We start from the raw sequence: 13,618 nt of genomic DNA, 5'->3' as shown, positions 1-13,618 counted from the left end.
AGAGGGTCCTAGAAACCTACAAGAAGAACACTATGATGGGCAGATCTGAGCCCAGGGGTTCTGCTCGATCTATGGCACCAACCAAGGACAATTTGTGCAGTCATCATCAAACCCCTTCCCAGACCTAGCCAAGGGACAGAACATTCTCCACAGTTAAGTGGAGAATGGGGACTGACTTTCACACGAACTCTGGTGCCCCTTATTTGGCCATGTCCCCTTGATGGGGAGGCCCGATGGCACTCGGAGGAAGGATAGCAGACTACCAAGAAGAAACTTGATACCCTAGCATCATATTCAAGGGGAGGAGGTCCCCCTCAGTCACAGTCCTATGGAAGGGGAATGGGGTGAAAGTGAGAGGGAGGGAGGAATGAGAGGATGCACAGGATGGGATAGCAATTGAGATGTAATAAGAATGATTTTATTTTTCAATAAAAAAGTTTTTATTTTATTAAAAAATATCTATCTAGACCTATACTATACATTCTTGACTCCCAACTTTTTCACTCAAGAAAATTTTATATGACAACACAGTTTATAGATGGGTATACAATTAAACATTTGCTAACTGATAATAAATTGTAAAACAATTATTTGGCATATGTCATTTTACCATTAAAGATGAAACTGTGTATAGCAATGAGATGGACATGTCTATTTTTGCGTTAATAACTAAATTTTGGCTGAATATGTGGGAGCACAGGATATAGAGCATCATCACTATTTTCAGAGTTTAGCAAGTTTTAAATCTAAACAGTCGAATACAGCACTATCAAACATATGCTAATTTGGCACTCACATGCTGAAGAGTGGCAGTAGGAAAATACTAAGTCTCTGTGTTCTGTAGTTGGATCATGTGCTTCTGTGGCCACAGAAGACTTGTAGAGTAGAAACACAGTAACTCATGTTGTGCAATCATCTGGGATCAGAGCTGCATGTTTTAGGCAGTGGTTGTCGTCATTATGTAGTGTGTTTGCTTGTACAATGCAAAGTGTGCTTATTATGTGTTCAGAAGTAGACCACAGTAATACAGCTCAGATGAGTGCTTCCATAAAAGCTCCATATTCATTGCATGTTTGATGTTGAATTAAGTTTTGATCATTGCACATTCAGAATGCGTTTACTGTTACCGAATCACTTATGACCCCCAAATCCAGTGATATAACTTCACAATGGATGTAATCCACAATGTAAGAAGCTGGATTCTAGAAAGCAAGGTCCAAACTCATGACTCTTTGATCCTATATCTGATGTTGTGCTTCCGTAAAAATGAGAAAATCTGTAAGGAAGAAGGTGCTAAGGTGGAGCAGGCACCCTGGCAGTTCTTAGTGAAGACACCAAGCAAAAGCAGCCACTGTCATACCACTATCTTCACAGCCCTTTATGCCTACAGATATCATAATGCTTTCAGTAGGGCTTGGAGAAATGGCTTAATCAATAATGAGCATGCCACACACGTATGCATATCTGAGCTTGACACCTAGCATTTATTTAAAATGCTAGCCATGAAAGCATAGCTTATCACTAATCCTAGTGCTGAGAAGGTGGACATAGGGCTAGGGATTGATGGCTAGAAGAGCTCAGTAAATTAGTGGTTGGGGTTCAATGATGGACATTGTCCTCCAAAACAAGATGGAGACCATGTTCAGTGGCACACACCTTTAATCCCAGCACTAAGGAGTAAGAGGCATAAGTGAAATGTCTGTGAATTCAAAGTCCAGCCATGCCTACAGATTGAAACTATTAAATAAATAAACAAGTAAGTGAGTAAATAATTAGATAGATCATAAATAAATAAATGGTAGGTGAATGACAAAGACATTCAATGTGGACCAGTGATGCCCTGAAACAAATGTACACATGTACATGAGCATACACACACACACACACACCTATTCCTACATGCATCTTACATATATATATATATACATGAAATACTTTGAGCGGCTGTCTTCTGAATATAGCTTGCAAATGTGGAACAAAGGTCAGAATTTGCTTATGCCTGAGTACATTCTCTTGCCATAGCTGACACAGTGGGAGTAACCTCACATTTCCTCCCAGTAGGGACTTTACCGGAACCTCTGTGGCTGCTAATCACAAAGGATTCTACCTCTGCTAAAGGCAAAGAGCAATAACAGCTCTTGCCTAAGAGGACTAAGCCAAGGGTTCTAGAGGCCAGGTGGGTGTTGAATAAGCATTTACACATTGGAGACAATAATGACAGCAAGGGAAATGGGACAGTAAAAGCAAATTTACCTTTGAGAAGAAAAATAGTAGGACATAAAACCGTCTATGACAGTGAAATGCAATTTCAGAGAAAAACATAATGAGCGACTAAATTAAAGTTTGTCAAAATCGTGACTCGTGTATTTTCATTCAAAAGGCAGCATCTGGATAGCAGGAAAATTAAGTTCCATGTAGCAGTAATTCTTCACATAAAAGTAATTAGAGCAAGGCAGTTTATCAAAGAAAGATAGCAGCTGCATTCCAGAACTGTGCTGTACACCAGAAGCGGAGGGCAATCTGATTCTGTTGGAAGTATCCAAGAGGAAGACACCCGTGGCTACAACTTAGGAAGGTTTGATGAGGCTCTTTATTCCAAACTTGCCTGTCACTTAAATTAATTTTCTAAGATTTCCAAATAAGAACCTGGCTTTTCTGTAGTCTCTTGACTTGTCTGATTGCCTTCCTTTGCTGGAGACTAATTTTTCTTCACAAAAATTGCTACGTGTCATGTGACCACTACTGATTAAGTGTCCACAACTGCCTTTGAGTGCTAAAAGGCAGAGGCACCTAATCCCTATTTCAAAACACTACTTCAGCATGCTCTAGGTAGGTATCTTTGTTGCCTGATTATCTTTTCCTCCAAGAGTCCAGGCCCACAGAAAACTCTTCTCTGATGTCTGGGGACAGATGCCAAGGTGCAGGTGTCTATTTGCTCTGCCTTAAGAACATCACTTTTCCATCAGTAGTGGTAGCATTGCAAGTTGTCTCCACTCAAAATCACTTTGTATTTAGTGTCTTGATTGAGCTCTAGCTAGTACGACACAGTCACAGGTGTGCCTGGGTTGGGAGAAGCGGGTAAGAAGGTGGAATAATGGATTTTCACATTCTTATTTTTTAAAAAACAGCTGTCACTACTCCAGCCAGGAAACCAGGTTGGCTAACACCAGACCTTTCCTTCTCCTTCTGCTCCATCAAATCAAATCCCACGTCTCATTCCCAGTTCTGTAACACAACATCTGCTGCAGACTCCCTTCCACCTCATTTTGAAGATCTCACAGATCTTTCCTCCTAGCCTCTGCCCCTCAACTCATTGCTTTGTCCCACCACACAATTCCAGCAGGAACTGCCTGGAAACCCACAGGCCACTTGGGTAGGGAAGCAAGGAAGCAGGTGGGCTGACTGAAGATACTCACTTCTCTCCCTCTGTTCTCAACCCCCCAGTCGCCTCAGCACTGCACCAGAACACCTGCTGCAGCCTCCCTTCCCACTCCTGAATGCATCTCCAGTGGATCACACAGAGTGTCCCCCCCAGAATTCCTCCCCGCAACTTATTAGTTTGACCCAGCCCCTCACTCCAGCAAACACTCCTTGGGAGTACACAGACCACTCTGACTAGGAAAGAAGGCAGGCTAAGTGCAGATCTTCACTTCTCCCTCCATTCCTCTACGTCCAATCCCCCAGTCTCATTCCCAGCTGTTTGGCAAACCTTCTGCAATGGCTTTTCCTTACTCTTTGACTCCATTCCCAGGGGACTAACTAAGCAGAAAAACAACACAAATGTCATGGAAAATATTTTTAACAAAATTATTAAAGAAAATTTCCCTGACCTAAAGAAAGAAATGAGTAGCAAAGTACAAGAAGCATACAGAATACCAAATGGAATGGACCAAAAAAGGAAGTCCTCTCAACACGTAACAATCAACATACTAAATGTACAGGAAAAAAAAGAAAGAATATCAAAAGTGTCAATGGAAAAAGAACAAGTAACATATATAGGCAAACCTATTAAAATTATGCCTGACTTCTCAATGGAGACTCTAAGCACCAGAGGTGCCTGAAGAGATGTGCTGCATACTCTAAGAGACCATGGATGCAATCCCAGACTACTATACCCAGAAAAACTTTCAATCACCACATATGTGTAAAATAAAACATCCATGGTTAAAAAAGTAATAATAAGCAAAATCTGTCTACAAAACTAACCCTACAGAAGATACTAGAAGGTAGACGCTGACATTAAGAGGTTCAGTACATCTAAGGAAACACAGGGAATACGCAATCCCAGACTAACAAAATTAAAGAAGGGAATTTCTTGGGTATACACACACACACACACACACACACACACACACACACACACACACCATCACCATCACCATCACCAACATTACTACCACCACCAAAAAAAAATCACGTGGATGAACAAGCATTCGTCATAGATATCTCTCACATCAAGGATCATAATCCTCCAATAAAAAAAAACACAGAATAACATAATGTTTTCCAAGGCAGAATCTATCTTTGATTGCATACCCAAAGCATAACTTACCATCAAAGAGAGATATCACCTCAGCCTAAAGGTATGGAAAAAGTCTAAACAAAGTGACCTAAGAAACAAGATGGTAAAAAAAAAAAAAAAAAAAAAAAAAAAAAAGGTTTAATTAATAAAAATTAATAAAACAAAACACAAAAAAATGTGTTAGCAAAAAAGAAACAAGATGGTATGGCCATTTTATTTATTTATCCATTCATTCATTTACTCACTTTACAAGCTGACTGTAGCCCCCTTCCTCTTTGCCTCTCAGTCCCACCCTTGCTTCCTCTTTCTCCCATCTCCCTTCCCCTACTCCTCTGAAAAGGAAAGCCTTCTCCTATTGATTCATCTGAGCACATCACATACCACCAGGACTGAGCATATCTTCTTCCCCTGTGGCCTGGCAAGGCAGCCCCAGTGGGAAGTGATTGAAAAGCATGCAACAGAGACAGCCCCTGCTCCCCTTACTAGAAGACCTACATGAAAACTGAGCTGCCCATTGGCTTCATCTGTATAGGGGCCTAGGTCCAATCCACTTGGTATAGCCATTTTAATAGCTGACAAAATAGACTTCAAATCAAAACTAATCATAAGGAATAGTAAAAGTACACTACATACTTATCAAAAGAAAATTCCAACAAGATATTTCAGTTATTAGCATTTATGTACCAAACACAAGGGCATTCAAGTTCCTAAAAGAAACTATACTACAGCTTAAATCTCATATTAAACTTCACACACTAATGGTAGAAGACTTCAGTTCCCCATCTTTTTTTTTTTTTTTTTTTTTATTTATTTATTTTTTATTAATTTATTCTTGTTCCATCTCAATGTTTATCCCATCCCTTGTATCCTCCCATTCCTCCCCCCCCCCATTTTCCCATTATTCCCCTCCCCTATGACTGTTCCTGAGGGGGATTACGTCCCCCTATATATTCTCATAGGGTATCAAGTCTCTTCTTGGCTACTTGCTGTCCTTCCTCTGAGTGCCACCAGGTCTCCCCCTCCAGGGGACATGGTCAAATGTGAGGCACCAGAGTATGTGAGAAAGTCGTATCACACTCTCCACTCAACTGTGGAGAATATTCTGACCATTGGCTAGATCTGGGAAGGGGTTTAAAGTTTACCTCCTGTATTGTCCTTGGCTGGTGCCTTAGTTTGAGCGGGACCCCTGGGCCCAAATCTGCCTATCATATTGTTCTACTTGTAGATTTCTAGGACCCTCTGGATCCTTTTATTTTGCTGTTCTCCCATGCGTCTCTCATTTAGAGTCCCAATAGGATGCCTTCCCCTCTGTCCCAGTTTCCTGGTAAGTGAAGGCTTTTGTGGGACATGCCCCTTGGGCTAGTATGCAGATATAAGTGAGTATATACCATTTGATTCTTTCTGCTTCTGGGTTAACTCACTCATTATGATCATTTCTAGCTCAATCCATTTATCCACAAATTTCGGGAATTCCTTGTTTTTAATAGCTGAGTAGTATTCCATAGTGTATATGTACCACAGTTTCTTTATCCACTCTTCTACTGAGGGACACTTAGGCTGTTTCCATGTTCTGGCTATTATGAATAAGGCTGCTATGAACATGGTTGAGCAAATTTTCTTGTTGTGTGCTGGAGCATCTTCTGGGTATATTCCAAGGAGTGGAATAGCTGGGTCTTGAGGAAGCCCTATTCCCATTTTTCTGAGATAGCACCAGATAGATTTCCAAAGTGGCTGTACTAGTTTGCATTCCCACCAGCAATGAAGGAGTGTTCCTCTCTCCCCACATCCTCGCCAGCATGTGGTGTCACTTGAATTTTTGATCTTAGCCATTCTGATGGGTGTAAGATGGAATCTCAGAGTTGTTTTGATTTGCATTTCCCTGATGACTAAGGAGGTTGAGCATTTCTTTAAGTGTTTCTCAGCCATTTGATACTCCTCTGTTGAGAATTCTCTGTTTAGTTCCAAGCCCCATTTCTCAATTGGGTTATTCGGTTTGGTGGTGTTTAATTTCTTGAGTTCTTTATATATTTTGGATATTAGACCTTTGTCAGATGTAGGGTTGGTGAAGATTTTTTCCCAGTCTGTAGGCTGTCGCTTTGTTCTCTTGACAGTGTCTCCTGCCTTACAGAAGCTTCTCAGCCTCATGAGGTCCCATTTATTAATGGTTGACATTAAGGCCTGGGCCGTTGGTGTTCTGTTCAGGAAGTTGTCTCCTGTGCCAATATGCAGTTCCCCATCTTTACCAGTAGACAGATCATCAAGACAAAAGCTAAACTAAAACTTAATACTGGAGCTAACTGGTGTTATAAAGCAAATGGACCTAACACATATTAACAGAACATTTCACCCAAAACCAAAACAAAATATCTTCTTCTCAACACCTCACAGCGCTTTATCCAAAATTGGCACAATGCAAATCTCACGAATACAAGAAAATTAGAAATAACATCTTGGATACTATCTAAGCACCATGGATTAATGGTGGAGCCTAATAACAACAGAAAACTTCAAAATCATGGAAACTGAACAAATCTGTACTGAATGAAAAATGGGTCAAGATAAAAATGAAGAACGAAATCAAGACTTTCTTGAATTGAATGAAAACTAATACACAGCTGGGCATGGTGGCATACACCTTTAATCCCAGCACTCAAATCCAGAGGCAGATAGATCTTCTTTAAAAGACTGGTAAAATGCTACTGTAAAATCATCTAGCCCTGGGATTTTTTTATTGGTATGCCTTTAATGTCTGATTCTATTTCATTGATGACTATAGGACTGTTTAAATTGCTCACTGGAAATAAAGAAGTCAAAGTATTGCTATTTGCAGATGATATGATAGTGTACATAAGGAAGTTCCATAAGGGAACTCCTACAGCTGATGAACTCTTTAAGATAAATGTCTGGATACAAAATTAACTCACAAAATCAGTAGCCCTCCTATATACAAACAATAAACAGTTTTGGAAATAAGTCAGTGAAACAACACCTTTCACAATGGCCTCAAATAATATCAAATATCTTGGGGTATCCCTAACCAAGGAAGAGAAAGACTTGTATGATCAAAAACTTCAAATCATTGGAGAAAGAAATTGAGGAGGATATCAGGAAATTGAAAGATTCTGAATGCTTATGGATTGTTATTATTAACATAGTAATAAAATTACCATTTTAGCAACAGCAACCTACAGATTCAGTGCAATCCTCATAAAGTCCAACATAACTCTTTATAGATCTTGAAAGGACAGTTTCAGCTTCATATGAAAACACACACACACACACACACACACACACACACGAGAGCTCAAAACAATCTTGAATAATAAAAGAACTGTTAGAAGTATGACCATTTGTTTTTAAGTTGTATTATAAAGCTATATTATTAAAAGCTACAAGATAATGGAACAAAAATCAGACACATCAATCAATGAAACTGAATTGAAGACTCAGACATAATTCCACATGTTAAATATAAAATATGAGACACAAAACATATTTGGTATAAGATTTAATGTAGAATCATGAGGAGAGAAGAAAGGGGTAGAACCCAGGATGACAGAGAGAAAGAGGGGGGGGGGTATTTTCTCTTTTTATATCCTGGGCAGCTAGCCCATCTAGTGGCAGGCACATAATGATGTCATAGGTTGCTAGACAGACTGGGGGTAGTATACTAACACCACACACCTATGGATACCTGATATTTTTTATAGAGGCAAGAAATACACACTGAAAAAAAAGGACAGCATCTTTAACATTGTTCTGGTCAAACCGAGTGGCTGCATATAAGAGATTCCAAATAGACGTATTCTTATCACCTGAAGAAAGCTCAACTCTACATCGATCAAAAACATCAAAACAAAACCAGATACAAGACAAAGTAGGGAATAGCCTTAGATTAATTGTCAAAGAAAACTTTCTGAACAGAACACCATTAGCTCAGGTACTAAGATCAACAATTAATAAATGGGAGCTTATGAATCTGAAAAGCTTATGCATGGGAAAAGACTGTGTCATTCAGAAAAAGCAGCATCCTACAGAATGGGAAAAGATTTTCCAACCCCATATGCAATAGAGGACAATTATCCAAAATATATAAAGAATTCAAAGAACTGGAAATCAAGAAAACAACCCAGCTAAAATGTGGGGTACAGATCTAAACAGAGAATTCTCTCTAGAGAAAACTCAACTGCCCAAGAAACACTTAAAGAAATATTCAACCTCCTTAGCCATTCAGGAAATGCAAATCAAAACTACTTTGAGATTCCATATTATACCTGTCAGGATGACTAAGCTCAATAAAACAAGTGACAACTCATTCCGTCAAATATATGGAGTAAGAGGAAAACTCTACCCTTGGTGGTAGGAGTGCAAACTTGTACAGTACTATAGAAATCAGTGTGGCAATTCCTCAGCAAGATCTACCTCAAGATCCAGAAATATCAGTCTTGGGCATATACCCAAAGGACGCTCCATCCTACCACAATGACACTTACTCAACCATGTTCATTACTTAGAGCAGTGTACCAATTTCATAATACCCAGAAATCAGAAGCAACCTACATGTCCTTCCACAGAAGAATGGATAAGGAAAATGTGGTATAATTACACAATGGGGTATTACTCAGATGTTTAAAAAATGACATCATACATTGAATACATTGGACTAGCATCATTGTCTTCTCATCTGCTTGCTCTCTGCTTTTGGGTCAGAGTTCATCAGGCCTTTGATGAGTTTTCTGCATGTACCTATTTGAAAACAAGGGAGCATGGAGAGGCATGGCTTTAAGGATCCAAAGCCAGCACCTAGACCTATTGCTTACTCATAACATTAAAAATGGGACAATGGGATATTCTGTGTTTTTGGATATATCATGTAAGAAATGCAGGCATACAACCACGTGCAAGGTGCCTGTTTGTAAAGTCAAGTGTGACCTTGAACTTTAGTAGAATGAACCAAATCTTGATGTGTATAAGTAAGAAGAAATTTAATTATGGGAAAGTATTCATAATTAAAATAGGTTGAGGAGACATAATGGTCAAATATAATGTAGATTATCATTTCAACAATTCTACTATAATGAAGCATTTCTAGGTAATTGAAGCAATGAAGTATGTTAAATGCTAATAAGAATTGTGGTGGTACAGGAGAAAGCTAACCTCTGACACTATTAACGATAACTGCTATACTTGCAAACTGGAGCCTAGCATAGCTGTCCCCTGAGAGGCTCCAACCAGCAGTGGATCGAAGCAGATGCTGAGACCCACAGGCAAAATTTGGCCAAGCAAAGAGAGACTTGTGGGAAAGTGGAAGTGGAACAATAGAAGGACCAGGAGGTGACAGGAGCTCCACAAGAAGACCAACAGAGCCCACTGACCAGGGCCCCCAGGGGCTTGCGGAGACTGAAGCACTAACCAAGGACCATGCATAGACTGGACTTAGGCCTCCTTCACAGATGTAGCTGAAGGGCAGCTCAGGCTTCATATGGGTCCCGTAGTAAGGAGAGTGGGGGCTGTCTTTGGCATGGACCCTATTGCCAGATTTTTTATCACTCCCCACTGGTGGAGCCACATCTCAGCACAGGGGAAGAGAAGGAGCTCAGTCCTTGTGAGACTTGATGAGGTGGGATGGGTTGGTGAGGGAGGGGTTCCCCTTCTCAGAGGAACAGGAGAGGGGTCATGAGGGAAAGGGAGGGAAAGTGGGACAGGGAGGAGAGGAGGAAGCAGGCTGCAATCTGACAATCTGAACGTAAAGTGAATGAATGAATAAATAAATAATAAAATTTTTAATTAAAAAAAATCTGTGGTGGTAGAGACTAGGTAAAATTAAGCACATAAGTAGGTAGACAACTTTTCACAGTCAGGCATGTTGTCCTGGTGTCTACACTTTGGTGTTGGGCCAAGTAATTCTTTGTGGCAGGCCTGTTGGACTGTAGAAGGGTTATCTTGCGGCATCCTTACCTTCCACATAGTAGATACAGTAGAATTACTGTTTTTATCCACTTCACCGAGACAAGCTTCATGTGTTCACAGAAAAATGATCATTAGAATCTGTACTCTTCCTGCTAACTTAATACTGTAGAGAACTATAAGAATCCATTTTTATAATCGCATCTCCTTCTTTCCCTGTGGAAACGGCTGTTAAAATGCAGAGTGAAAGGATTAGACTTAGGGGCTTTCTGTTCAAACTCCAAAGAAACAGAGGCATTGAGTAAATGCTATAGGATGATTCCAGATGACCAGGGGCCTACAGAGGTGTGCAGGGGGAAACATCATTTTCAGGGAGAAAAGAGGCACAAAGAAAGAAAAAAAGAAAGAAAGAAAGAAAGAGAGGGAAAGGAGAAAGAAATGTTTTAATTATTTCAAATTATGACAGAAAAGTCCATTTGAAGTGATAGAGTCAATGACCTGTGCTAGTGGAAGAGAAGGTTCTAGACAGGTATGTAAAATTACTGTAACAGCCTCCGTTGCTGAGATGGGTATGATTATTTTGGAAGGAGACAACGCACATGACTGAGAGAAACAGGATAGAGTCACCAGTGACAGTAGTGGCCATGTGCTGCACATAGGGAACTGTAGAGCACACATGAGTTCTTGTAGCAGGATAAGGCTCAGCATGACTGAGTACCAATAGAAGCCTTCAGAGGGGCCTGGTGAGATGGCTCAGAGGTCCTGAGTTCAATTCCCAGAAATCACACGGTGGCTCATAACCATCAGTAATGGAATCTGATTCTCTCTTATGGTGTGCATGAAAATAGAGCACTCATATACATAAAGTAAATAAACAAATCTTTAAAAAAAAAAAAAAAAAAAAAAAAAAGCCAGGCACTATGGCATCCACCTGCAATCCCAGCACTCTGGCAGGGAGAGGCAGACAGATGGCTGTGAGTTCGAGGCCAGCCTGGTGTACAAAGCAAGTCAAGAACAGCCAAGGCTACACAGAAAAACCCTGTCTCAAAAAACGAGCAAACAAACAAACAAAAAAACAAAGCAAAAAAGTTTCCAGAGGCCAGTTTCCACTGGGCTGTCAAAAGAGAGTAAGGTTTAGACCAGCTAAGATTTCACAGGAGATGGAGAGGGATAGAGAGATCTAACACCCCCCCCCCCCAGCTTTTCTTAGACGCTGGCTGCGATGGTAAGGTGCTGAAGATGACTTTGTGCATGCACACGTAGTTCAGATCCTCCCATTCCAAAGGCTGCAAAAGAAGCCAAGTCTGAACAAGATGTGGACAATGGAAAAGTTAACACAGCATGGTTGTGATCCTTCGGGTTTGTCAGAGAAGCAAAATTTACTTTGCTGGTGGTGAATACGGGCCCTGCTGGAGAGGGCGAGGAAAAAGAAAGAGAAGTAAGTAGGAAGTCAAACAGGGAGGCGGGGAAGAGAGAGGAGAGAAGTGGGAGAGATGTCAAGAAATTGGCTCTTGCAATAATCGACCATGCCAAGTCCACAATCTGCAGATGAGGCTGGCAGACTGGAGAGCAGGGATAAGTCAGTGCCGCAAAGGATCTGGCTGGAGAATCGTCAGTTCCTCTGCGGCGAGGCTTTCAAACGATCCCACGAGGTTCACATACACTGTGGAGCAAAATACACTTTACTTAGCCTATTGATTTAAAAACTAATCTCATCTGAAGGACACTGCCAGCGGTTTGGGGGTTTTTTGTTTGTTTGTTTTTGGTTTTGTTTTTTGTTTTTTCTCCTCTTTCTCTTCTTTTCTTTCTTTCTTTCTTTCTTTCTTTCTTTCTTTCTTTCTTTCTTTCTTTCTTTCTTTCTTTCTTCTTTCCACCAAATATCCGGCACAATGGCTAAGGCAAAAAAAGGCCAGGATAGGATGTTGGTAAGGGAGTCGGGTTCATGGTTTGTCTCAGACCAAGACCCCTGTTAACAATCTATAAGGAAGAGGCTGGGGCGCAGGGGAGGGTAGCAAATTGAGGACAGTCCACTTCATCCTACAATTTTGTGACTGTCAGCTGTCTCCCTGTCTGGTTTGCCACTGGCTGATCTGGAAAGCTGAGCCTTCTGCCTTCCTAGCGCCTAGTCAGACAGAAGCAGGCCCGCCCTAAATTGCTTTGCATTTCAAAAGGCCTGGAGAAAGGGACAGGCTTTTCATTTATCAGTGCTGAAGTTCTTTAAAGCAATTCATATTTTCTTTTTCAGGTCGAAATAAGTAATGACATTGACTCTGAAATGCGGCTCCTGGACTTGAGTTAGGGAACAAAGCACCACTGGCCTCTAGCTCTGGGGATCCTGCAGCGTCACCTTCCTCCTAGACAGCAGGACTGCGCCCCCTGCCGACCAGCGAACACGGAGCTGCGAGGTTTTTTTGGTCTCAGCCTGTGTAACCATAGCCTTGTTTGCTAGATGCAGATGCGTTCTGGGTGCTTGGGTGGGTATTTTTTTAGTCATCTTCTTATATGAGCACTTGTAAATTGTAAAAAAAGTAATAATAATAATTTTTAATTTTTTTCTTAATTTAACTTGAGGCATGTAAAATGAAAAAAAAAAAATCTGTGAAAATCTCCTCCTAATAATTTCTAAGGGGCCTGTCTGTTGTTGAACTGTGACATCCAGGTTGCAGGCCCCTGAACTCTGCTGGGCTAATGGATTTGTGTAAGTAGACTTTGCCTGTGGGCATGAGACACAGGGGTAGACCCTGTGGCAGATTGCACAAAAACTGAACCCACTTTCAAATGTGCTTGGATCACTGTTTAAACAGCACCAGAAACATGGAGTCATTTGTTCTGAATTTCCAAAGTCTCCACAAAACTGTTATGGCTATCTATATTTTCAGATTTATGCATATGTAGTTCTTGCAATATTGTAAGATGCATATGTGTGTGTGTGTGTGTGTGTGTGTGTGTGTGTGTGTGTGTGCATGTGTGTGTTTCTATGCATTGTTGAGTACAACAAGAGAGAAGTGCTGAGTGGAAGCCTGTGTAGGGAGCTTGGATGTCTCTGAGGTTCATATTTTCTGCTCTTTGTTTCACTCCCAACACCAATGTCAGACCTAAAACATACAGCTCAAGGGCTGTGGGACAGAAAGCACAGCCATAAATCTATAGCCGGGAGCTTTTAGGATAGTCAAAGGGAACATTCAAGTG

At 40.8% G+C, this 13,618-nt stretch overlaps 1 protein-coding gene across 2 annotated transcripts in view; it reads left to right on the top strand.

Moving 5' to 3' along the window:
- The window catches only part of Nkain3 (sodium/potassium transporting ATPase interacting 3), a 606,811-nt gene extending 593,524 nt beyond the window's left edge, over positions 1-13,287 (top strand). For both annotated transcript variants that reach the window (XM_051160829.1, XM_051160821.1), the window contains one exon: positions 12,675-13,287. In XM_051160829.1, coding sequence (XP_051016786.1) covers positions 12,675-12,688 — 14 coding nt within the window. In that variant the 3' untranslated portion in view covers positions 12,689-13,287. The remainder of the gene's footprint in view (positions 1-12,674) is intronic.
- The last annotated feature ends 331 nt before the right edge of the window (positions 13,288-13,618 follow it).

The sequence above is a fragment of the Acomys russatus genome, chromosome 2, assembly GCF_903995435.1.
Source record: "Acomys russatus chromosome 2, mAcoRus1.1, whole genome shotgun sequence".
NCBI classification, from domain to species: domain Eukaryota; kingdom Metazoa; phylum Chordata; class Mammalia; order Rodentia; family Muridae; genus Acomys; species Acomys russatus.
Note: the sequence above shows the minus strand (reverse complement) of the source record. Positions and strands in the feature narration are given on the sequence as shown.